Raw genomic sequence first — 26,271 nt, 5'->3', positions numbered from 1 at the left:
AGTCCTTGCTTACCAACTGCCTCATTTAGCAACCGTTCAAAGTTACCACAGTGTAAGAAAAAAACTGCTTTGCAACCAATCCTCGCATTTATGACTGTTGCTGTGTCCTGTGGTCATGTGATTGCCATTTGTGCGCTTCCCAACCAGCTTGCGGCAAGCAGAGTTAATGGAGGACACAGAAGTAAAATCACAAGTTGTGGCCACATGCTGTTTCGCTTAACAACTGTGATGCTTAGTGATGGAGTTGCTGATCCCAATTGGGTCGCTAAGTGAGGACTACCTGTACTGCAAGTCGTGTCCAACCAGAAAGGTAAATGAAAATCTTTACTACACTAATTGGCTTAAAACAATATGTATCTCTGATATCAACAGAAGAAGTATCCTGGAGAAGAGTTTGCCGTGTGCGTGTCTATGTACACTCCCTTGTTTGAGTTTGGGGCTCAGTACATGTGTTTGAGATTGCAATGCACCTTGCCATTTGTAAAATCTATTTTGTGCTGCCTGGGGTGAATGCATTATTTGATGTTGAACGTTTAAATCCAATTCTTAGGGAATTTCTTGTCCTTTCTGTTCAGGCAGGCTCCCCTAATAGCCATCTTGTGATGGTAGGATTTCCAAAGCAGATGGAATGGATGGATGGATGCTTGCACAACCACAAAGGTTAGGTTCCTGCCTTACTACCTGTGACCACACCTCATAATTTATTCCTTCGTTTTCAGCACAGTACCCCTCTTCCGTGTCAACAGCAGGTGTAATGTTCTGCATGTTTTGTCATTTTCTCTTCTATATAGAGAAAGAATAAAAGCTCCACTGAAGAAAAGCACACAATTTTAATGTCTCTAAACCTGAATTCAGTTGAGCTGAAGTCATTAAAATCAATGACTTTCCTATCCCTAACCCCAAATCTATCCTGTAATTCCTCACAAGCTTTCCTCTTCTTTGAAATATCCTTGTTTTTCCACTTTAATCTCAGGAAGGAGAACATGAGAATCGTGTTTCAAAAGTGTCTCGGGGATGTTTTGGAGCTTATTCTGCTGCTGAAGAAGCAAAGGGTTCTATTGCTCAAGTTTCATTTTCTGCTGCACCATCTCCCATCATCTAAAACCCTTCCTGGCTGTTCCTGTTCCTGCTCTTATTCTTATTCTGGAAAGGCCCAATGAGAGTAATTCCCTGAGGAAGTTTTCCAATGGAATTTAATTGAAATGTGGGAAGCCAGGAAAGCTGCAGACCATTGGGGTTGATTGTACACTGCATGAAAGAACCCTGAATGCAAACACTCCACACAATGAAGGCAAATTTAGAATAATATACTCAGAAAATAAAAATACTCCATGTGTTTAATTCTTGCAGCATACCGTTCAATTTTCATCAACCAAACACTTCCGATTTTTAATTTCAACTAGGAGACTAGGAGAACAAATTCTGGGGTTCCTAAATCCTCAGAAAAAGCTGCAGGAATAACTTTCTTCAAAATCCTGACCACTTGTTGCATTCTCATTCTGAGTGTTGGCCTTAATTTTGTTGATGACGTCTAAGAACAGGAAAACCTCAAAATGTTCACCACTCCCCAATTTAAAGGTATTGTCTCTACAACACTGAAATAAGGAGGCCAACCGTGCACCATTATTAGGTCTTAGCATGATTCCATGCCATTGCTTTGGATCCAGAGTGGATAAGAACTTAAAGAACGTGATTTCTAAGATATCTGTCCAAACTCTAACATCTACCTCTCATCGGTAGTGGATAATCTAGGCAGTTTATCTCGGATAATTTTCCATGTTGCTGCAGCACAGGTCGGGTCCAACTCTTCTTCATTTCTTCCAGATTGGGGTAAGAACTGGGACATCGGGATAGTTTTTTTCTTTCCAGTCCCTACAATTTTTTTTGTTGGCACCGCAGGTTCCAGACCTCAAAAAATAAAGGCAAAGGTACAGTAAGCAGAGTTATTGCCAAGCAGTGCGTAAAATCCTCCTACGCCATCAAAGATTAAGACCTGGTCAGTTTGTACAGCTAATTTTATATACAGAATACTTACCCAAGGCAACAGAATAGTTTACTAGTCACAAAAACGGTATTACTGCTAGGAAGCCAAAATGACCAAAGAGTCCCACTTCTGGGGGAGATGGGCGGTGGCTAAATATGAGTAATAAATAAATAAAGTATGAAGAAACACAACTTCGTACAGTTAAGAGCTGTACCATCTGGCTTATCCTTGATGCTCAGCAATTGTAAACTTGCACAAAGGTCATACTTCTTATTGCTGGGTGAACATGAACCCTTTTCTGAACCATATTTCTTAACTAAAGAAAAGATTACATATTCTTCCCTCCCCAGATTTTTTTTTAAGAAAAAGAAGGGAAAGCAAAAGAGGCCTTTGAAAACATAGATCAACTCACCAGCCTCACCTTTCTAGAACTTTTTAATTCTTTTCTTGTTCTTCCACATCAACAGAGATAGCACCTTCCTGGTTACCTATCCATTAGTCAATACCTGTATCTGGTATTGGAGATCCACAGCCAATTCACTGCTTAGCAGTGGTGTCAAGAGATCCAAGGCTCTTGTTTTAAAGGGATTTTAATGTGATACTGAGGAAACTTTGAAGAAGCAATTCAGAATTTCATGGCTACCATTTTGAATATGGGTCTTAGAGATGATAAGCATCTTCTTGAGAGCTAATGAAGTAGCTCTACTTCGGTATCTTCAGCTCTCCTGAAGATCCTATACTTTGGTAACTGTCGCCTAGCGTCAAATACTTTGCAGCAAATATTTGGAACAATGGGTGGTGTTTTAGTGTTGGATGAAATTGATTATTCAGATCCATTTCAATATGTTTTCAAAGTGGGTTATGGGATAGAAATGATATTGGTCTTCTTGATTGCTGTGGGGCTTTTGTACCATGTAACTTGGCAAAGAACAGAGTTATGGAACATCAGGTCTTTCTTGAAGAGATTGTTTCAAGGGACAATACTGGTTCCATCATATCCTCCATGCTTTTTAACATGTAATGATAGCGCTCAGGGAAATTAACTGGAGACCTGTGCTGAGGTACCATCCGTATGCAGACCACATCCAGCTTTACCTCTCATTCCCATCTACCTGTCCCAGGGAAGTAGTAGAATATTAGAACTAATACCTGGAAACTGTTTTGAGACAGATGAATCTTAAATAGGGTTGCAATCTTCCTGAAAAACCAAGAGCACTATTCAGGACATCAGCTGGATTCTACATTAACTAAAACTCAGGTGCATACAGTGGCCTGGAATATTGAAGTACCTTTTACCAGCTCAGGCTAGTGTGGCATGTACAGACACATCAAGAGATGCTAATCTGATTTTAGTTATCAATGAACTAGTGACATATAGGCTGACTATTGTAACACAGTCTGTATAGGACTGTCTTTGAAGATGGTCCATAAACATGAGCTATCTAAATATTGATGGACTGAGGTAGCCTGAATATGATATAACGTTGACCCATTACACTAGTTAATAAGACATTTCCAAGCTCTTTTTTAATGTGCTGATCTTGACATCTCATGCTTTTAATGTTCAAGATTTGATAGACCGTTTTTATCCACATCATCCTTTCTGGTCCAGAAGTTCTTCTCATTTGCTCTCCTCTGAGGGCAGCTAGCACCAAAAGGGGACTTTTCTTGCAGCGGAATGGTTTAGTACCCAGGATTTATCAGCTCCGTTATTATTATTATTATTATATGATTTGATGTCTGTAAGCTGCTTTGGAAAGCTTTTCCCCCTCAAAACAGCCTACAACATTTCAATAAATAAAATAGCTGATAATGTCAATCTAGTTTATTTGCGAAAAAAATTCCTAGTATTCTTTTGTTCTACTTTTAATAAAAATAGGATTTCTCCAGTCTAAATTCAGAAATCAATAAAAATGTATATATCCAAAATATGTAAGACAATCTTTCTCTTTTTCTCTATATTCCCCCCTCCATAACCTTCCTTGCTTTGAAGGTTTGAATGAAAACTGGCAAACTATATTCTCATTAATGGTAGAATGAGAAAAGCATCCTGAATTATATATAATTCAGTGCTTTATCCTCAATAGTGCCAGAAAAAAATGCTCTCTATTTACTTGAAATCTACCACTACATGCACCCGAGGAGAGGCCATCCAAGCGCTACTCAAAAGCTGCAAACAAATTAGAGTCCACTGCTTTCTAAGGCACATTCTATCAAACAGTTCTTGGTGACATAACATTGCTCCTAAGATTTCCATCTAAACTTCTGTCTTATAGTTTGGCTCATACAGTATTCGAAGCAAATGTTTCAAACAATCTATTCAAAAAGTATGAAAGTAGAAATGTAGGACTCTTAAGACTATCAATATTGGACAGATTCATGAGCAGTTGTAAAGCTAGACTAAAAACAAAATTAAGTATGTTAATATGGGTGTAATAGCAGAAATCATATTTTAATCACATGGCCCTCATTTTCCTACTGTACACAGAAACCTCAGTGAAATAACTGTAAATTCAGAATAGTCCAATTCCTAAACAATACAGAATATTTCTGTAATTCTGGTGAAACAATGTTAGATACATACAAATATAAAAATGATAAATCAATTAGATAAATTTTAGGAAATAAAAAGAAAAAAAGTTATAGCTCTGCAGTTAAACAGAAAGCTACCCATTTTAATAAACTCACATTAGGTTATGTGAGTTTACATTTCACATTAAGTGAAATACCTCCAAAATTACAATTCTTATGCAGAAGGCCCTTCTATATCGTTTCTGATATATTCAGATTTCTCAGAAGTCTCAATTCAAGACTTTAAAGCTACTGTTTACGTATTTTCAACTGTCCATCATATTACTACAGTGCCTTGGTTGGTATTTCATATAATACTTCCATTCAGGAAAAAATAAGGTCCAAATTCCCTTTCCCCCCCTCCTTTTGTTTAAATTGACCAAATGGCACCTATTTGCCTGAAGCAATAAAGTAGACAGTGTTAAAGAGATAAATCAATAGGAGGAAAGAGAGAGGTTGGGCTTTCCGCTGAAAGTTAGATGGCAGAATGCTGACTTTATTGATTTTAGCTCGTTCAGCTGGCCTTGTAATTAAAATGTAAATTTGAGAAAGAGATTATGTCCTGATAGAAATGGTGGGATTAGGGGGAGATAAAAACTCCTCAGTAAAAATTCAGAGGAAATAGAAGAACAGACTTCATCAGGATTAAGTGGAATCAAGAGAAACACATACAAAACAAGAATATAAGTTATAAAAATAAAACGTTTGGAGAACAGGTTGGCTTCCCACCTACCTTTCTGCACACAGGTCCAATTAATCCAACCTACAAAAATGTTGATTAACATGAGCTAGAGTCCAAATAATTTAGACAGGGGAAACGTGAGGCATTTGTTTCCCCCTCTGCACAACAGAAAAGAATGATGTGTGAAGACACACAAACATTCTGTGTTTCAAACTGAATTTGATGTAGAGGTGCACAAGTGTGCTTTGGATCCAGTTTGGGCACCTGACCTTGCTAATATAGGACATGATATTCCATCCCTGGAAACAAGATTCTTCTAACATTGTCCATTAAATGTTTTAGTATATAACTGTGCCCCAGTAATATATTAAACTATCTACCTATCCCACTATCTATCTACCCCAACATCTCATTTTCTGCTTTTTCTTGGAACGACTGGCCTTGTTTTGGTTCAAATTTACACTTTCACAAATTAAAATAACTTCTCCTAGCAATTTAAGAGCCTATTCTCAACAGAATTGGGCTCTCTTGCAGAAACACATGGCATTTCGATTGCAGGAGTGCAAAACGGCCATCATCCAGTAGAGATCAGGTGCAAGTGTAAATAAGGATTATACAAATGAGAGGTCATTAAAAAGCCTGGTAATGTTAATTTGGCATGACACCCCTTAATGGGTTATGTCTTCACACTTCAGTTACCTAATCACCTAAATTCTTTTGCAAATTTACATTCCATCTTGCACATGGAAAATCAAATTGGCTCTAACATCTATCCCAAAAGTCATTTCTTGCCCTAATTGCAGTCAGAATGTACTTTTGCAGCTGTGAGATTAATTAAGAAGTACTGAACTAACTGCTTCTGTATGGAACTGTTCTGTTACCACATAGAAACCTGGTGTGAAAGGGGGGAAAAAAATTGGTAAGCCAAGAAATTGATTGTTCTAAATGTTAAGGATAAAATGGAAGTTGCAAATTTCTATGCTCTTCTCTATGTCAATGCTTCCTATAAAAGGTCATTCAAGCATCAGTTGAACTTCTGTAGTTTATCAGGATACAGAAAGCTTGGGGATTGCTCATTTTATATGACAGTGAGTTTCAGAGGAGAATGCTTTAATTAAAAACAATTTAATTCTAATGCCAGCATAAGGAATATATAACTTGCTGTTAATAAGCATGCAAATTCCAAGAAATATAGACAATATTATACAGGGTTATTTCCTGCGAATGTTTTGTATAAAAAGCAACGGGCAGCCAAGAGATACTGGGAAATCATGGCGATGCAGGTGGACAAAAAGGCACTTTGGAGCACATGGGACGGGTGGCGCCTGGCTACAGTTCCTTAATCGAAAGACAGCTATTCCTGCACATCTCACGGTACTTTCACTTTGGGAGCTGCTGCTTGTTTGCGCGTTATGCTCGCCATTCCCAACTGTTTTTCAGAAAAAACTGTATCCACTATCTCTGTTTGCTGACTATTGTGTTGGGGCGAACATGAAAGAGCATCAGCCAAGAAATTCTTTTTGCCTGGGAAAATTGAAGCGACTAAAAAACTGAGCCCAGCAGAGTTGCTTACCATTAAGCTTTCTGGGTGTGTGGAGCGCCTGCAAGTTTTTATGATCCGTCCATACCTCAAACGGGCGCTTGGCTCCTTCTAAGAGGTGGCGCCAAGTCAACAGGGCGTTTTTTACAGTGAAGGCTCCTTTCCCCCATGCTTGCCAGCATCTCTCGGCGTCAGTAATCTTATGAGACAAATAGGCGCAGGGCCAAGGGACCTGTTGAGGGTCTTTTTGAAGCAATACAGCCCCGATTTCAAGTCTCGAAGTAATGTTGTCCTTTACTCTGTTGTACTGGTGTAGGCGGTGACAAAGGATAACAAAATCTTCTGGGAACTGAGTAATACCCAGCTTCCATGTGAAAGTCTGGTGGCCTTTGGCTGAGGTGAGCAGGACCATGCATGGTAGTAGAAAGGGGTGAAATAGGATGCTGCAGCCCGTTTCCTGTTGTCAGAAGCTTTTCATCCCTCATGAGGACAGTATCATTGCTAGATGATTCATCTGCATTGATGGGAAGACCCTCAACTCCAGCCTAGCTTTCAGTCTCGGCCCAGCAGTGAGCCAGGCATGGCAACACAGGATGATGGAAGATGCTATCTTCTGAATCCACTGCATGACAAACTGTATTTAATTCATGCTTGGCAAAGAGCACTGCTTCTTTTTGAAAAACTTGGACTATTTGCTACTTTCCATTGGCCAATGAAACAGAAATGGGGATCTCTTCTCCTACAAAATGTACTTTGTCGTACATGATAGCCAATTTCTGTCGTTCTCATCCACCGATGCAGAATTTTGTTGTCATGAGCTGCTCAGCATTTGTTAAGACGGGTGGCCATACAAATCTTTTAAATAAAATGAATAGATAAATATTTTTTATTCAGAGCGGGAGCCTTACGCTGATGCTTCTGCTGCAAGAGGGTGAGGTGGCAGATGTTAAGCTAAGAAATGGCATACCTCTCCTTTATTGTATAAAGGAATAAAAACTTGGGAATGTTAAGCTGTGTGGACTTCAACTCCAAGAATTCCCCAGCTAGCAATGCTGGCTGGGGAATTCTGGGAGCTGAAGTCCACACAGCTTAAAGTTGCCAAGGTTGAGAAACACTGGTATAAAGATTCTGAATGTGACAAAAAACTGATGGCAGAAAAGCGGGCTTGGCCAAGAGGAAGATTTTTGTGAAAGAGGCCACGCTGGGCAAGAACTCGGACGTGAAAGCAGGTTTGCAATCTGCTGTCCTTAAAGGTTGCGCCCTGTGAGTAGCTTGCAAACAAGAAGAATGATAAACAAGCTTGGTAAATGTTTGGCAGTGTTTACAAGTGTCTCCTGCGTGACGTTCCACAAAGCAAAGCTAAGCCAGCATCCTCATTTTAGTACTATATTTATTTTGATTAGAAAGGCATTAGTGTGGAATTCAGAACAGTACGGCCAGTCAGGCTTTTAAGGTAGCAACAGACCATCAAAGAAATGATTTCCTTGGAGAAGTTATGCACATCCGCCTTAAAGATATATTCTAATTGCAGGGTGAGTCGGACAAAGTCTATGGCTGCAGGATTAGAGGTAAATATTGAAAAGTCCTCTGTAACGTTCGTTAAAATTGATAGAAAACTACAGGAGGAATTGTAAAACAGAACTGGGTTGCATATTAACCCTGAGGAGTTAAATATTTAGGGATGATCATTACAAAGGATTGACAACAATTAAAAAAATGTAATTATGATGCTATATTATGAAAAACTAAGTTAGAATTTAAAAATGGGCAACATCATCTTTTACAGTCTCATTATTAGAAAGAATAGCTACCGTCTCAATGCTTATTCTTCTAAAAAAAGTGTTCCTTTTTCAGATGCTTCCTATATTTATAACTGGTTTAGTAGACTATAGGGAATTATACTATACTTTTGGAACAGATTAACCAGACCCCACAGGATTCATCCAGATTTCTCTCTACTGAAGCTTTGCAAGATTTTGGCATTCTAGCAGGCTTTTCTGCAAGGACACTGAAATCTCATGAGATCTGGGTCATTTTTAATTTAATTTGGGAGACCCATGCATACCATTCAATGCCATTATAGACCCCAGTGCCTTTAGCACAATTTTGCTAAACCCATCTTAAATGGTAGGTATTATACAAGAGCATTCTGTTCTAAAGGAAATATTAAGCGTTGCACACTTAAAAAATAAAACCCAAATATAATCAACTTAAAAAAAAAAACTTTGGTAAATAGACAAAGAACAAGCAATCTGATGCTTGTTTACTCAAACATCAACCATCATGCTCAAACCATCAGAGAAACAATAATCTTTGTGAGAAAATGTGTTTAATTGATAAAGAATCCGGGCATTTATAACGGATGGGGAAAGGGAGCAGGATAGGAATGTGTTAAAGCCTTTTTAAATTGAGTGTAAGTTGCACGGAGTTTCCTTGCTGACAGATCTAGAACCAGTGAGATCCTAATACAACTCTTAAGAGTAGAAAAGGACCGAAGGAGTGTGAAAGTAAAGATTACATGGGTTGCAAAGCTTTAAATGCCATGGTTAAATTAAGGCTGCAAGTTTAATTGAATAATTGGTGTCATTAATCAATGGAAGCTTTAAGAACGTCTTAAAAATGTCCCCCAATTAATCAGCAGGGCTGAAAATAAATAAAGATTACAGGTTACTCATGAATATACTATATGCATTGATACACTATTTTTCTCCTAACTAACGAAAGTTGATAGAAAAAATATTAAGACAGACTTTTCTCTAAAACCTAGCACAATTCTCCTTTCAGCATTTTCAAAGCAAAAATGCAGGGAATTAACATTGCTTAATGAAGATCATCATCATTATAAGTAGTTCTGTTAAGTTATACATAGTATGGAAGGGATGTGGACTTATTTTTGAAGTTATTTTGACTCTGGGGTATCATGACTGGGAATACCAGCCTTGCATTCTAACAAGGAGCTTTTGCTCAATGTATCCTAATTTTTCATCATTAGAAGAAGACATATTTTTCTTTCTTTGGGATTCTCTGGAATAAATGTTAATTAGCATTTTGAAATAGGTATATTTATTTAAGCATCACCTGAAAGTCAAACCAACAGAAGATACTGAAATCTTTTTACAGGGGACAATCCATATGAAGACCTTGTAGCAGCAAAACCTTTAAAAAATTCTAGAATTATTAGAGATGAAAGTATTTGCTGAGTTTGACCTACCAACAATTTTTGCATGTTTATTGCAGGAGGACACACTAAATATAAAATAGGTCATGAATTAATCTGCATAAATGGTATTCTAACACTTCGCAGCAAAAAGATCAAGCTGTATTATGAAGAGTACCAACACACTCCAGGTAGCATGAGATTCTGTTGAGTTTGACGAAGTTAATTACATTAGTTTAAAGTATATTTTTAAATGAACACGCCCAATTTCAGTTGTATCTAAGAGATAAGTCAGGAAAAACTATGCAGATGAAGAGCTAAGAAATGCTAATTTTAGATTCTAAAGAGCATATACAGAATTTCAATTTGAGGGATCCAAAATGCATGAATATGTACATCTTAATGGTAATTCCATCATTACTGGAGATTGACACACACACATCGGCCATGAGAATGCTGTAATTCACATTCTGGATAGGATGTGATAATAACTCTTGGCAATGATGCCAACATAGCAAGACAGAGTAAGGACCGAGACTAATAACCAGTAGAAAACTGTGCATACTAGTAGAGGCATTAAAGGCTGAAGTCTCTTCTTTCCAAAAGAGAAGCTTTCAGACTAGTTATTGGAGCTTTTAAACTAGTTACTGGAGCAAAATCTTCCAGTTTCATGTACATGTTATTCATAAGTCTGACAGTTCTCAGAAATGGGAGCAAAAACAACAAGTTTTAACTACTTCTTGGTAATAGCATTATCTTCTTCTGAAATTCTCTGACAACACCAAAGGTTTCTGACAGAAGCAGCCCACAAAAACAAACTTTCAGCAACTTAGCAATAAGTGGGAGTAAACTCAGGTTACCCCTACCTATAATAAAAACTTGCTCCAAAAAATACTTAGATTTGAAAATCAGAACACTACGTTATAGAATTATTCCCAAGCAGCCCTGCTCAGGTTACGATGGCCAACATATTAAACCAGTGGTTCTGCTTTCAAGTTCATCCATAAGGTAGGTAAAGGTTTCCCTTGACGTAAAGTCCAGTCGTGTCCGACTCTAGGGGGCGGTGCTCATCTCCGTTTCTAAGCCTTAGAGCCGGCGTTGTCATAGACACTTCCGGGTCATGTGGCCAGCATGACTCACGGAACGCCGTTACCGTCCCGCCGAAGCGGTACCAATTAATCTACTCACATTTGCATGTTTTCGAACTGCTTGGTGTGCAGGAGCTGGGACTAGCAATGGGAGCTCACCCCGCCGCGTGGTTTCAAACTGCCGACCTTCCGATCGACAGCTCAGCGGTTTAACCCGCAGCGCCACAGCGTCCCACTGTTACGATGGCCAACATATTAAACCAGTGGTTCTGTTTTCAAGTTCATCCATACTCTGTTCAATTATAGTGATTATGGGAATTTCCAGAACCAAATTTTATCTTGTGCTAGCAAATTGGTATCAGTACTCACTTCTCTTTCTTCATACATCACAATAAGTAATGCTGCCTTTTCAGCATATAGATATGCATCTGCACATGAACCAGACCAGCCTTTCTCAACCTTTTGACCCCAGAGGAACCCTTGAAATAGTTTTCAGGCCTTAGAGAACCCCTGCGCATTCTGGCTCAAACACAGGCCAGAAGTTACAAAATTATTATATTTGTTTCATGTGTAGGCCTGTCTGTCTGTCTGTCTATTAATTATTCCAATTTTGTTATCGCCCATCTCCCCCAAGAGGGACTCTGGGCAGTTTACAATAAAATTTAAACCACAACAATAATATTAAAATCCAATAAATAAACAATTTACCAATATAAAATACAATGTAGATAAATATAAAATCCAAGTGGCTCTAAGATGCCAATCCAGTGGGAGGGGCTCTAGGGCGCAAGCCGCCCCCAAGAATGGCTACCCACCTTCCCGCCCCAAGCGAGATGGCAGAGCCAAGTCTTCAGGGCCTTCCTAAAGGCCAGGAGCGATGGGGCCTGCCTCACCTCCAGGGGCAAGATGTTCCAAAGGGCAACATTCTATATTCATTAACAGAGCTCTTAAACTGAAAATAAAGAATGAAACTTACCTCTTTAATGTGAAGTTGCCCGAATTTGAAATTTTTTTTTTACAAGTTTCATAAAAATATGAGCAAGTGAAATAACTCCTGATCCAAGTTACATCATACAGAATATGTGTTTTTCTAAACCATGCCTTGTGACTTCCCTATTATATAATGATTACCCCACTGATCCCTTCATGACCTCATAATGGCTGTTTATTTGCTTTACTACAGCAGTAACAAGCAGGGATGAAGCCTTTCACAGCTGGGCAAACTCACCGTATTCTTGACGAAGGTGGTCTGGAATGTGGGGCTCATAACCCTCTTTCTCAGGCACTTCCACAAACTCATCATCATCTTCATCATCTTCATCATTTGTACTTTTCATCTATGATGAAGAGTTAAAAACATTCAAGACACGTTGGAAAAATCTAGCAGTCAATCCATGCAGAAGCCATGTATGTAATGTTTGTTTTATTACAAGAAACATGTATTTGGTGATGGAAAATCTGATGTCTCATTTCATTTCCAACATTAACTCCCATATTATATGAAAAAGCACAATAGTCTGTCTGTCCGCTGTCCATCCATCATCTGGGGATTAGAAATGTATCAGGGAAAATGAAAGCAATGCCATACTTCTCTGGGTGAGAGATTTTTGGTTTGATCCAATGTGGTTCTTATATTTGCTGTTAAAACCCTTTCCCCAAGTATATCAAGAGATCCAGTTTGGTCTAGTGGTTAAGGTGCTGGGCTAGAAACCAGGAGCCTGTGAGTTCTAGTCCCGTTTTAGGCATGAAGCCGACTGGGTGACCTTGGGCCAGTCACTCCCTCTCATCCCAAGAGCCAATCAGGCATGGTATGAGAGTTCTAGTCCCGCCTTAGGCATGAAGCCAGCTGGGCGACCTTGGGCCAGTCCCTCCCTCTCATCCCAAGAGCCAATCAGGCATGGTATGAGAGTTCTAGTCCCGCCTTAGGCATGAAGCCGACTGGGTGACCTTGGGCCAGTCACTCCCTCTCATCCCAAGAGCCAATCAGGCATGGTATGAGAGTTCTAGTCCCGCCTTAGGCATGAAGCCAGCTGGGCGACCTTGGGCCAGTCCCTCCCTCTCAGCCCAACCCACCTCACAGGGTGATGGTTGTGGGGAAAACAGGAGGAGGAAGGAGTATTTGGTATGTTCCCCGTCTTGAGTTTTGTTTATAAATAATAAAGGTGGGATAAATAAAAAAAATATCAAGACGGGGTAAAAGCTCTTCCCCCACTCCAATGTTCCTGACAGCTCATCTTTTTGAAGGCAATATAGCAAAACCTCTGCTTTCCTCAATGAGCAACGAAGAAAATAATAGTAATAAAAAAAACTAGGTAACAAAAAACCAAACCTTTACATGATGATGTGAGGTTTACGCAATCGCCTTGTGGCAGCAGCCTTAGAAAGAAGAATTAGAAGCAGTATCTTACTTCCCCAGACCCTAATAACACCTTTGGACTACAGAAATTACTGAAATTATAAGAGGCGTACTATAAATAGATAAAATAAATTGCACATTAAAAGTTAACTGATTCATAAATTTTATTCTAATTATCGCTTTATGGACTGCCAAATCTCTTACCATAGCTACGTACATTCTGGGGCGGGGGGGGGGGAGGGACTCACTAGCATAGGAAGAAAAAACACATTTATAATAGCTAAAACTACAGCGTCCCCTAACATACATGCCTAGGAACTATCTTTTTTTTAAAAAGTCCGTACTAATTTGCAGCTTTCCATGTTTCCCTACAGAACTTTACATTTAGAAAATTAACAGGCAAAAAGCCACTCTTTAAAAAGAGCGTTCCCTTCTTAACTCCGTTGTATCGTGTTATGCCCTCAGGCCAAAATACATGGCAACCCATGAGCCCTACGCTGGCAAGAGGAAGACGTGGCTTTTCACCTCAGCCAACTCTTACCATTTACTTCGCTCGTCTAGCCAGGCACCTGAGCAATTTAATTCAGGTGACTCTGTTATCCAAATAGGCTGAAAACTGACCCACGGTGCATTTCTTAGACAGGCTACGGAGCCGGTACACTGCACAATATGGCAGGGATCATTTTAAAAGTCGTAACAGAAGCAGCAAGAGATGTAACGAATCGTGAAAAGTGATCTCTCTTCTCTGCTGGAGCGCAGAGAAGCAACTGAAGATCTGCTCCCATCCCAGCGTTTGCTCATTAGGACTTTTGGAGAAGCTCTGCTCTGCCCCACCTCAAAGGACTTGGTGGGCTGACAGATAAAGTCTTCTTGGTGGTTATGTCTAGCCACTCTGGACTTCCCTCCCTCCAAGAGCCTGCTGCTTCCTAGAAAGAGAATCATATTGCATGTTTTAGGCATCACGTTTTATTCCTGTATGATTCCTACACTGGCCAATTGTAATGCTGAACTTTTTATTTTGGGGGTTGTCTTAACTGCTTTCTTCCCCCTATTTTTACCTTATTTTATCTGCAGCTTTTGGGATCCCTTGGGCCACCCAAAGCAGTACAAAAATCTTTGAGAGACTGGTGGTTGGAGGGAATTTAGCCTCGCATTCCTACCGTTTCTTATATGCAGACCACCACATTTTTAATAAACGTTGTTCAGATATCTCAGTTGGAATCCCAGTCAAACTTCCAGTTTCTTTCTGAGGGCATTCCTTCCTCCTCATTCTTTTTGCTGATTTTCCTGCTGATGATAGTCAACTTTCTGCTGCTGATAGTCAACTAACAAGGCTGGGCCAAAAAAAGCAACTCCCTTACTTAATATGTCTCACCCAACAGTTCCCATCAGTTTAAACCCTGGATGAGTAAAACAAACAACTCTGCAGAGACAAGGGCTTGTGAATCAGCCACCTTCAATCCCAATTCTGTTGCCTTCAAAAGCATTCAGGATCCTTCACCCTCCTTCACTGTGTGTGCAAAACCAACACCAATCTCTCCTTTTTAGCTTCCTCCCCGGAACTCAAGCTACAACCAGACCTATCCAATCTAGCATGCTAAAAATAATGATCAAGAACTGAAAGTTACCCTTCCCATTGCCTCTTCTCGGTTCCCCTGTTCACAAACATGTTGTTGAAGTTTAAAGGAAGGAAAATATTTGGGGATTTATACAGCATCAGTCACTTGCAGGAAAAGAACGTGGGTGTCTTAGCATTAAATCCAAAAGCCTGTTTTTCTCGTTTGTCAAAAATAGGTTTTGGCTGACAATGACAGAAAGGCTATTCATAACAAAGTTAAACAATTTTCTTCTAGTTTACCAAGTTTGAGGGGCCTCTACCTTTTTAAAGCTAACAGTGAAGCATTTCTGCTGAGGGGTATTGGATTCGGTTCAATGTGTTAGAAAATAGAACTATAAGTGACATAATCAATAGACTTTCTCTTTTTTAAAAGAGAAAGTTTTAAGTGCACTTTACAAAAACACAGCCTGCAAACTTCTCATCATTAGGGATCACTGACGCATCGCATTGCACGCTGCAGAGAAATTGCACGGGAATTTCCATGGGATCTGATTGAAAACTGCAGGAGGCAGATGTCAGGCTTCTGAACTGTAATCTGAGGTTAAACTTGGAGAAAAGTTAAAACAGGTTTTAAAGTCTTCCAGAACTTCCCAGCTATTATTTTACACGGACACAGGGCGGATTTGGGTTTGCAAAAATGCCTCTCCCAATTAATACCCGAGAGAAGAACTGGCGTGTCAATGTTCCTGCACACTTACAGCTGGTTGGCACAAAGGTCTGCTGAGAAGAGAAATACAGTAATAAGATGCAAATTCACTCTGTTTAGGCACAATCCATGAAGTGCACATTTAGGCACTATAGAAAGCATTAATCATAGGAAACTGTAATTTTTGTTATCAGTCCAACACTAATCAAAAGGCAAGCCTGTCACTGGCACTGACCTGTGAAACGTCCCAATTATACCCTTTGGAAATGACAGGAGCACTTAACTTCCTCGCTGAGTAAATGACGACAATCAATCACGTTTGAATAACAATGAGCCACGGAGCTGAAAATTATTTTTTGTATAGAATCTACCCAGGAATTTATGAAAGGTGAAAAGCCACCCAAGGTTTTAGGGGCGATGATTGCTTTCAGCTAGTATAGTGCATATCAAACACTAAACAGAATTTATGTGTTTTAATTTTCCAAAAGGTAGATGTGGACTTTGGTGCTACAATGCATAACATATAATGCCAGATTTTAAATATGAGGGTCATTTTCATAAAATATTATGCTTATTGTCTGCACCCTTGAATTCATTGAATAACGTCTTTATTAAATTCTCATTTGCTGTAAAAAAAAACAACTGCTTAGCATTGACCCCTCAATTCCCAAATAAAGATATTAGCATTCATATTATTTTAAGCAAACTGCATTCCCCTTTATTTGTAAAGAGAATTGACTATAAATGGCATTGAGTGGGGGAGGATATCCCAAGAGCTACCCATCAGAACCCAACCGAAACAGGATCATTCCTTCAGTTGTGTTTCTCCTTCTTTTCATTTAAAAGCTGCTAATCGAAATAACACTCTTTTTTAATAGCCAGAAAAGCACCAGAATTGCGTTAATTATGTTTATTGTGTTTGAATATCCCTCTGCTAATTCAAAACACTCTTTGCACCAACAGAAAACTCTTACTTATGACTCTTGGTGACATAAGTGTGCACTTGGGAATAAGCGTTGAATGCAGTTACATCCTCAACAGTAGTCACAAGACAATCAATTCAAAAAAATTTAGGAAGCCATATGTGTAAACTGACTCCAAACGGGGTCCATGCACAGGGCCCCAAAATCTGAGCATACATCTCTTTTCCATCTTGCATTGTTTTGACGGAGAAGTTCATCAAAAGACAGGCAGGCATTTCCATCCTGCTGCAGTGAGTCCCATACAAATGTTTTTGATCAAGTAAGAGTCACATCAAATACTTTCTCTGGTATTCTTTTACAGTACTCAGAACTGGCCTATCTTAAATATGTGTCAGTTTTGAAGAGCTAATGTGACTCCCTTTAAGATTTAATTTGCTCACTTTCCTTCATAGAGAATTCAGCCTCATCTTGTCTTAACTCGGGGAGAGACACTACATTAGTGAAAATAGTAGTTCGTTTCTAAAAGGGCTTCCTTAACGTACAACAGACTCAAGCTGAATATACCATTGCAGAATGACAATTTAGATGGAACTTTAAATTTATTTATTTTTATTTATCAAATTTGTCACTGTCCATCTCCTCCGAGCAGAGGGACTCTGGGCGGTTTACAATACAAAACAATAAATATTTAATAAAACTTCAATATAAAACACACTATAAAACAATTTCACAGAACTACCAAATATAATAAAATCCAGATGGCTGTCATCTCATTCAGTCATTGTATAGGAGGGGCACTTCAAGGCACTAGCCAGCTTCAAGTATGACTATCCTCCTCCCTGCTCCAAGCCCGGTGGCAGAGCCAGGTCTTCAACTTCCTCCGGAAGGCTCGGAGCGATGGGGCCAATCTCACCTCTGGGGACAGGATGTTCCAGAAGGCAGGTGCTACTGCTGAGAAGGCCCACCTCCTGGACCCCGCCAGATGGAATTCTCTTATCGACGGGACCCATAGCATGCCCCCTCTGCATGATCGGGTAGGACAGGCTGATGAAACGGGGAAGAGGCAGTCCCTCAGGTAACCCAGTCCCATGCCATGTAGGGCTTTATAGGTGATAATTGACACCTTGAATTGGACCTGGAAGCAGACCGGCACCCAATGCAGCTCGTGTAGCAAAGGCGTTATGTGCGCCCTTCTGGGGGCGCCAAGAATAGCCCGCGCAGCCGCATTCTGGACCAGCTGAAGCTTCCAGATACTCTTCAAGGGTAGCCCCATGTAGAGTGCGTTGGAGTGGTCTATATGGGAGATGACAAGGGCACGAGTGACCGTTCGAAGGGCCTCCCGATCCAGGAAGGGGTGCAGCTGGTGCACAGCACGATTACAATTACAGTTGGGTAGAAAAAAGCAGTGGATGAATAAACTACTAAACGCAAGCATTTTAAACAGTTAATAAGCTTCCAAATCATTATGCAATTATAACTAATCACTATGTTAGGTGGTGACTTATGTGTCAGTTGCAAACAAATCAAGTTACTAGCCCAGAAACATATTTTATTAGTCTACAAGCCCACAGTATTTGTGAGTTACTCTCACACTGACGGAGCTAAGAGTTCTCAGAGATGTACAATGCCTATGTGCTGCATGGGTGTCTCATTTGAATGTAGAATACTCATGGGAATTCTTGATCAATAATCTTCAAGTGCCCCCTAATAAATACTACATCTGACTGTACCCATTTATAGACTAGACGACTGTATTACCAGAATGGGATTTTGTAAAAAGCATCTATTAAATCAATGCAAACCCTGTTTTTTCTACAGAATTCTATGCGCAACTAATAGTCAACAGTATGAAGTATTATCAAAGTATTATTGTATTGCTCAAGCTGACAGAATAAATTTTGCTGGCAAAAAATCAACACGGCTTTTACATAGTTGCCCTACGCCACTAGCACTTTAAGAAATGCAGAGGAGCGTATGTGATACATTGGGATTTTCACGACACATCTGAAACGATTTTAAGCTGAACTGCTACTTCAGTCTGATGAAACTGTTTCAATGGACAATTCTTAGAATGGGAAATGCAAGGAATCAGATTCCCATGGATGACTATTAGTCCATTTTCTTTCCTGTTTAAATAGTCGTAACTGACCCAGAGTTAGGTAGTCCAGAATGGAGTGGCTGTGTTTGCATAAGGTAAAGGTAAAGGTTTCCCTTGACATCAAGTCCAGTCGTGTACGACTCTAGGGGGCGGTGCTCATCTCCGTTTCAAAGCCGAAGAGCCGGCGTTTGTCCGTAGACACTTCTGTGGTCATGTGGCTGGCATGACTACACGGAACGCTGTTACCTGCCCGCCGAAGTGGTACCTATTAATCTACTCAGATTTGCATGTTTTCGAACTGCTAGGTTGGCAGGAGCTGGGACTAGCAACCGGAGCTCACCCTGTCACGTGGATTCGAACCACCGACCTAACCAAATTATTCAAATAGTAAAAACAAGACCACATAGTCGATGTCATAAAGTCTGAACCTGACACACCATTTCAAAATCTGATATACTTTATGTAACAGCTCCTAATTCATGCACACCTTCTAATATTGTACCAGCCTGCACCATGCTAGATACCCTAATATTAGACCAGTGTTTCTCAACCTTGGCAACTTCAAGATGTGTGGACTTCAACTCCCAGAATTCCCCAGCCAGCCATGCTCTTAGTTCACCGAATCTGAATTTCTTAAAATTTGGCAGCCAGTTTGCGGCTTAAAATGTGGGCAACCAGATCTTCTTACTCCGTATCAAGAAATCACTTTCACTCAGGCATAAGTATATGGCCGAGTTGAGATCTCTTTCCCTAATGTGATGTAATCCTCTCATAACTGAACTCTAAACTTCATTTGTCTTTCAGCAGGCTTGATGACTATGCATTTAAAAACCCATTCTCTCTTATAAACTAAAAATTAAATGTACTCAACTGTGATGGCCGTCATTGCACCTGCTATTTATATGCTAATATCCTCACTAGAAGATCTTGCAAATTATTCTACCACACCAATATTTCACATGCATCTACTCAGAGGATATTTTTTCTTTTAGAGGATTTTTGGCCAAGGAATTTGTATTTTTTGGAATGGAACCAATTAATATGAGTAACCTTATTGGAATGCATTTTGAATTTCACCATGATGTCAAATACAAATTACCTTGAATGAAGGGAAAGGACAGCTTGTAAAACCACATCATGCAGTAGTCATTAGCCAAGTATAAAAATCTTTTGAATCGACTGACAATTAGAACAGCACAAGATACTTCATTGGGATGCAGATTTTTATAACTTTGTCAATTCTGGAACTTTTAAATAAAATGTAATGCCCTATAAATCAGTCAGTAACTACTGTACTTTTCTCTTTTTCCAATCCAGCAAATTATGGAATGAGGGTCCACTGACCCTGCTCAACCAACACATTTAACTGGGCCAAGAGGGGAGTTGTATATAATGTACACAACACTTTCACACAGTCCAACTGATCTGGAATGTATTCCAGAAGGGGGAGTTTCAGCCTGGAATAGTCCTGGAAATATCTGGAACTCAATAACTCTCCCTAGTCAACTGTGATATCTGAACCTAGACAAGAAGTTTGTTCACGGGGGTAACTGTTTCTTCTCATGTCTAACACAGAGAAACCCCAAAGTGTCCTTTCTAGGCCCCCATCTCCTCTGCAGCTACTTAAACGACTTAGAAAAGGCTGATGCTAGGATGTTAGTAGACCAGATGCAGAAAAGGACTCCACCTTGATTTGAATGATGCTTTATTGAGATGGGATATAGTAACAGAAACTTGCAAGTATGCCTACAATATGTTTTTCCTTCCTGCCCTCTTATACAGCAGAGAGTTGGGGTGGGGTGGGGGAGCCAGTCTGACTCCTTTCCTGCCCCACCCCCACCCCCACCCCTGGGCCGTTTCTTCTGCACTGGTTGTCCTAATGGCTTCTGGATGCCTTCTCCAAGGTCATCTTCATGGCTTCCTACTGACAGAAGATTTTACATATATAGTACTTAAATACAAATGCATTTCCTAATCGTATATTTTATATTAATATATTAGAAACATTTGCACTTTTATTATGGCTCTGAAACCACGTTTTATTTCCTTGAAGAGTTTTGTTGGCCTTCTTACTCATCCCTTCTAACAGACCTTGATAGATAGCTGTGCCCATAGAAAGATAAGGTGTACATTCCAAAGATAGCTTCTCCAGAAGAAAGGTTTTGTTTAATAACGGTCAAGGAGCCCTAGCAAGGATGGAAGGAAGTCCCTTATATGGAGTGATGTTAAGATAGAGGGAAGGAAGGAAATTCCTAATATGGAATGAGGTTAAGGTGGAGTATGGGTAACTGAGTAAGGGGTGGTATTCTGAAGGAGGAGTTGAATGGAACGTATATAATGTGCTGCAAGGACCTGCATGGCCACCCACCTAATAGCTTTTGCTGTCATTGCTTTTGCTCTTTGGTGAAGAATAAAGAACTTAATTTCATGCAACTGCCTGTTTCTTTGATCCCGGCTCAGAAGCGAATCTGGTAAGGAAAAACTGAAAAATTCTAACACTACATAGGATGACAGAGTCACTGGCAATTGTTCTCAGCTACTCTCCAGCTCAAGACATCAAACATGGTTCTTTCCTGTTCCCTCCCTGCACCCATATCCCTGATAGGTTATGCTGAGAGTCCGCGATCGCCCAAAAGTCCCCAGTAAGCACCATGGCTGAATAGGGATCTGAAGTGAGCCTTCCCAGTGCAACCATCAGCAAACTATGTCAGTAGTGCAAAAAGGAGTGTGGTGGCAAAATATCAGAGTTAATTTTATGAGTCTGTTGACTTTTATAAGGAGCAGTGTTTAGGAGCTAGCCTATTTTTCCTTTGCAGTTCAAACACCCAACCGAGCTATAATCTTATATTTAGATAGATAGATACTTAATTCCGGTAGGGATCTTGAAATATAATTAAGGTGTGCATTGCCCTGCTTAAACATGAAATAGGAATCTGTTCCTCCTTTTTTTAGCTGACTGGTGGCTCTAATTTTTATCTAAGGAAAACATGACTTCCTTGAGTTAAAGCTATATGGTCCCATACCTGTTTGTGGAGTGATCGGTGAGTATATGAGCTTTCCACAAGGTGGAGCTACAAATCTTTTTCAGAGAAGCTTCAGCAGCATTCTAAGTACTGTATGAACCTTTTTCACAAAACTGTGGAATTGCCCCCGTAAGCATCTTCGGGCATATAATGGCAATTAAGATTTGCAATATCGAAAGTTAAAAAATTAGTTGAGAAAGAGAAGAGAGAGTGCCCAGAACTGCAGTACAGCCAACCTGAGACACAGATATGAGCCAAAAGCTAATTTAGGAGATCAGAAGTGATTAGCCTCAAACTATGGTGTTATTTATTTATGGTGTTATTTATAGGGACGCGGTGGCACTGCGGGTTAAACCGCTGAGCTGTCGATTGGAAGGTCGGCGGTTCGAAACCGCGCGGCGGGGTGAGCTCCCGCTGCTAGTCCCAGCTCCTGCTCACCTAGCAGTTCGAAAACATGCAAATGTGAGTAGATCAATAGGTACCGCTTCGGCAGGAAGGTAACGGCGTTCTGAATCGTCATGACCCGGAAGTGTCTACGGACAACGCCGGCTCCAAGGCTTAGAAACGGAGATGAGCACCGCCCCCTAGAGTCGGACACGACTGGACTTTACGTTGAGGGAAACCTTTACCTTTACCTTATGGTGTTATTTATTTATTTGTTTTTCAAATTTCTATCACCGCCCATCTCTCCCAAAAAGGGGAGATCAAAAGGTGTTCAACTTCCATTCAGATTCATTCTGCAAATAGTAGAGCCGATTATCAAGGTTTAAACAACAGTTCTGTACTTCTGAAAAGCATGCCTTATCAATTACAGAAAATAAATTGGGGGAGAGGAGATAGGCTATTTTATTTAACCATAAATACACAGGAGGCATACTGTAAAACAAAGTATCATCCTCTAACCATTTATTTTTGTCACAACAATGCATTTACACTCCGCATTGGCCTCGTAAGTTTTCTTAGAAAACAAGAAGGGTAGCGGAGTCAAAAAAGGGTGTCCGCTTGCTTTAACAGAACACCTAACTCTGAACTAGAATGTCCCAATTGAAAATCTCTAGAAAAGGATGGCTGATGACTCTGGAGTGCTTATTAAGACCTTTTAGCCTTCACTCTGAAGTTTAAATACAAGGTTGGCCAAACGTAGCATTGGCCCAACTGAACTGCCCTGAACATGCATTTGCACTGTATGTCAAAATAAAAGAACTTTCTTTATGAACTGAAAACCTAAGAAGAATGGTGTTGGGAGATCTGCTGAGCTACAAATCACTTTCCTGTAAGGAAAAAAAAATGCATGTTTACAATGCATTTGGCATTACATTATTTTTGCAGCTAGCTATTTTCACCCCGTCCATCTTGCCACGATGGATATAGGGTAGTGTTTCTTGAGATTCCTATATGATTTACGACACCCACGTAAGCAGTGGAATAACAGGTAGCCCTTTGAGTCCCTAACTAAAATTAAAACCCTTCATAATTACAACCCAGGAAGCCACTTCACAGCCATTAATTCCAGCTACTGACTTAAGGGCATATATTATTTGAGTAAAGTAACTGCCATCCAAATACTAACCAGGCCCAACTCTGCTTAGCTTTCCAAATCAGTCAAAGTCAACCAGATGCTGCCACCTAGCTGGTCACAGAGATTATTTTAGGCTAAATGTTTAACAGAAATGTAAAACAGTATTAAGAAATTGCTGAATGTTTTAGATCAATGGTCAAAGGTATTTCTTCACCTTCCCCCTCTACCCTGGTAGCAACGAAAGAAAAAATGACTTATCTGAAATAGTGGTACCCTGTAATCTTATCTCTTTTAAGTTTCCACTTTTCTAGGCAGATCTTCCAAAAACTCTATTTACAGACTAGGGGAACTTTTGCATTTTCTTTGAGCCTGCTTCAGTTCAAATTTCACTGGCCTTACTGCATCACCATAGGCTGCTTGTTATGTCTTACTGCAAGTGGATTTCACTGCCAACTGGGAAATACCTTGTGACCTTGCAGCATCTCATTCTGATCAACCGCAGGTATTAACACACATTTACTTTCCATTGCTAAATTCTTAACACCGCATTTGATGAACTGTATCTCATTTTGTGAATCTAATTTATGGTATCTTCAAAATGGACTCAGCATCATTTCCTTACATTTTAAAATGTCTCTGAAGTGGCAAGGTGAAAATGCTTTTTAGAGCAGTTGTGAATTGCCAGGAACAAGGTTCTGGATCTCCTCCAGCAAAAACTGGCATGCTTGCTAACGCCTGTTAGAGGTCCAAGGCCTACATCTCACTTCTTTCTACATCAGCTGGGGCAGGATCTTTCTTACGGCACGGGATTCAGGAATTCTATCCACTTGGCTCCATCTAGATTTCTCAACCAACATGATAGCTGGCTTCCATTTGTGTAGTGAACTGACTTCGAACAGAAAGCCAAACATAAAGTGTTTAACTATACAACTAACTAAATGACTGATCCCTGAGAGATTCCTTCAAAGACTTTTAAGTGATCATATATCAAATGCTTTACTAAAATCCAAACTAATTTGGTGGCTTCAGTTCCTTGGTTCAGAAAAATCGATTATTTTCTCAAAGAAAGCTACTAGCTTCACCTGAAATAATTCCTTTAAGTGAATCTGTAAGACCCTATATTCAATTTATTATTCTTTCCCACCTTATTTTTCCCCTTACCTTTTACAAATGTTGAGGGATTAAACTTAGAGGCCCGAAAGCTAATCAGTAACTTTAATTTCTGTTAACCAAATACATTGCCATTTCTACCACACAGTCATATGCTTATATTTTTCTCAAATTTTAAGCTGTTTGCTTCTAGAGCATTAGATTAAACCATTGCCAACCTATTCCTATATAATCTTCCACAATACAATGAGATCAGGAACAAAAAAAGTGTTTTATCCTATATCTTTAACCCAGTCTTGACTGAACTAATTCTTATTCTGATATAACATTAATAACAGCAATATTTCTTTCTGTGGCTTATGCTAACAATGCATTAGAACTAAGAGCGATATTCAAAAGCTGCATTACACAGGTATGTAAAGAAGAAACTGCTTTGATCTTCCTCTGTAGGATCAACTGTGGAGGAAACTGTACCTATGGTGATATATACGATTATCTGGTATATTCTAGGGATCACGTTTACCTGGCTAAAATAAATAAAATCCTCCTTCGTGTTCCCTTATAGTCCTTGTATGACAACAAGGATAAGTAAGTTATACTGTAAATTGTTAACATCCACATTAGTCAGCCGCAATGTGATCAAGACTGCATTGATGAGAAGCTGCTGATTCTCTTTAGTTTATACAGGAGTTTTCTGGGCTACTGGTATCAGAAGCTTTACGGTACAGGAAGTCGTCTTAGAAAAAAAAAGTCTACTAGCAGAATGTCAAGGACAACAGATGTAATTATTGCTGGTTCCCTCCTTTCTCCTAGATACTCAACTTTCAAGAAACAACCCAAAGCTTTCAGCTTGACTTTTTTTTTTATCTCCAATATCAGAAACTAAAAGAAAGGGTGTGCTCCCACTTTACAAAGTTACAGTGCCAGACAACAACATTTGGCGGAGTCCTAGAAGTTAATTTCCACTGATCTCAATAACACAGTTTTGCCTTTATCTGCAAAGTCAATGACTATAAAAACCAGTCACTTGCTCCCATTTTGTGTATTACGCTTGTCTGTATTTTAAACTGTCAATTCATGTTTACTGAAAAATTCAGGGGAGATTTACTATTTTTAGTTTGGAAAACTACACAGATTTCTTTCAAGTTCTTACCTGTAATATAGTTAGTTTGCAACACTTGCAAGAACAGTGTGTATGTATAGATGTATTTATTTATTATTCAAATTTCGCTACCGCCCATCTCCCCCCAAAAGAGGGACTCTGGGAGGAGTATGACTGATTATAATAGGTATTAATGAAAAACTTGTGTTTACCAAATGAGATGTAGACATATTTAAAGAAGAGTAAATCTGTCAAAAGCAAATTTAGGAACTGTCTAGAAAACAGTTCCTTTTTTCATTTCAAGTACTGGTCATTTTAGGTTATCCTGCTTAAATCAGAAGTATTTTCTGATGATGTGAGCAGAGATATACCCAGTATGAAGAACACAGCACCCCCTACTGGCCACTGAAAATGGTTCTAGATAAATATATGCCCTGAATTTAAAGATATTCACATGGAAATCAGTTATTTACTTATTTATTATTTTCTATCCTGCCTTTATCATTTTTATAAATAGCTCAAGGCAGCGAACATACCTAATAGTCCTTCCTCCTCCTATTTTCCCCACAACAACAACCCTGTGAGGTGAACCCTCACTCAGTAGCCACAAACCAGTCATTTAGTGACTGTTCAAAGTTACGACGGTGCTGAACAAGTGGGACTTAACGACAGGTCCTTGAAGCTGTGACTATCACAATATCTCCGCGGTCACATGATAGCGATTCGGGCACTTGGTGTCCAGCTTGCAATTACGACGGGGTGATTGCCATTTGTGACCTTCCCTGCCAGCTTCCAAGGAGCAAAATCAATGGGGAATCCGGCAGGAGGTCGCAGATGGGGATCACGTGACTGCA

General features: G+C 39.7%; 1 protein-coding gene across 1 annotated transcript in view; it reads right to left on the bottom strand.

The window, feature by feature from the left end:
• Nucleotides 1–26,271, bottom strand: part of UVSSA (UV stimulated scaffold protein A) — a 62,916-nt gene that overhangs the window by 26,102 nt on the left and 10,543 nt on the right. The window contains exons 7-9 of the mRNA XM_063304594.1: nucleotides 19,955–19,965; nucleotides 12,251–12,359; nucleotides 1,728–1,908 (exon numbers count right to left, since the gene is read on the bottom strand). Coding sequence (XP_063160664.1) covers nucleotides 1,728–1,908; nucleotides 12,251–12,359; nucleotides 19,955–19,965 — 301 coding nt within the window. The remainder of the gene's footprint in view (nucleotides 1–1,727; nucleotides 1,909–12,250; nucleotides 12,360–19,954; nucleotides 19,966–26,271) is intronic.

The sequence above is a fragment of the Candoia aspera genome, chromosome 5 (genome assembly GCF_035149785.1).
Source record: "Candoia aspera isolate rCanAsp1 chromosome 5, rCanAsp1.hap2, whole genome shotgun sequence".
Classification (NCBI taxonomy): domain Eukaryota; kingdom Metazoa; phylum Chordata; class Lepidosauria; order Squamata; family Boidae; genus Candoia; species Candoia aspera.
The sequence above is the reverse complement of the archived record's forward strand: the minus strand, read 5'-3'. Positions and strand labels throughout refer to the sequence as shown.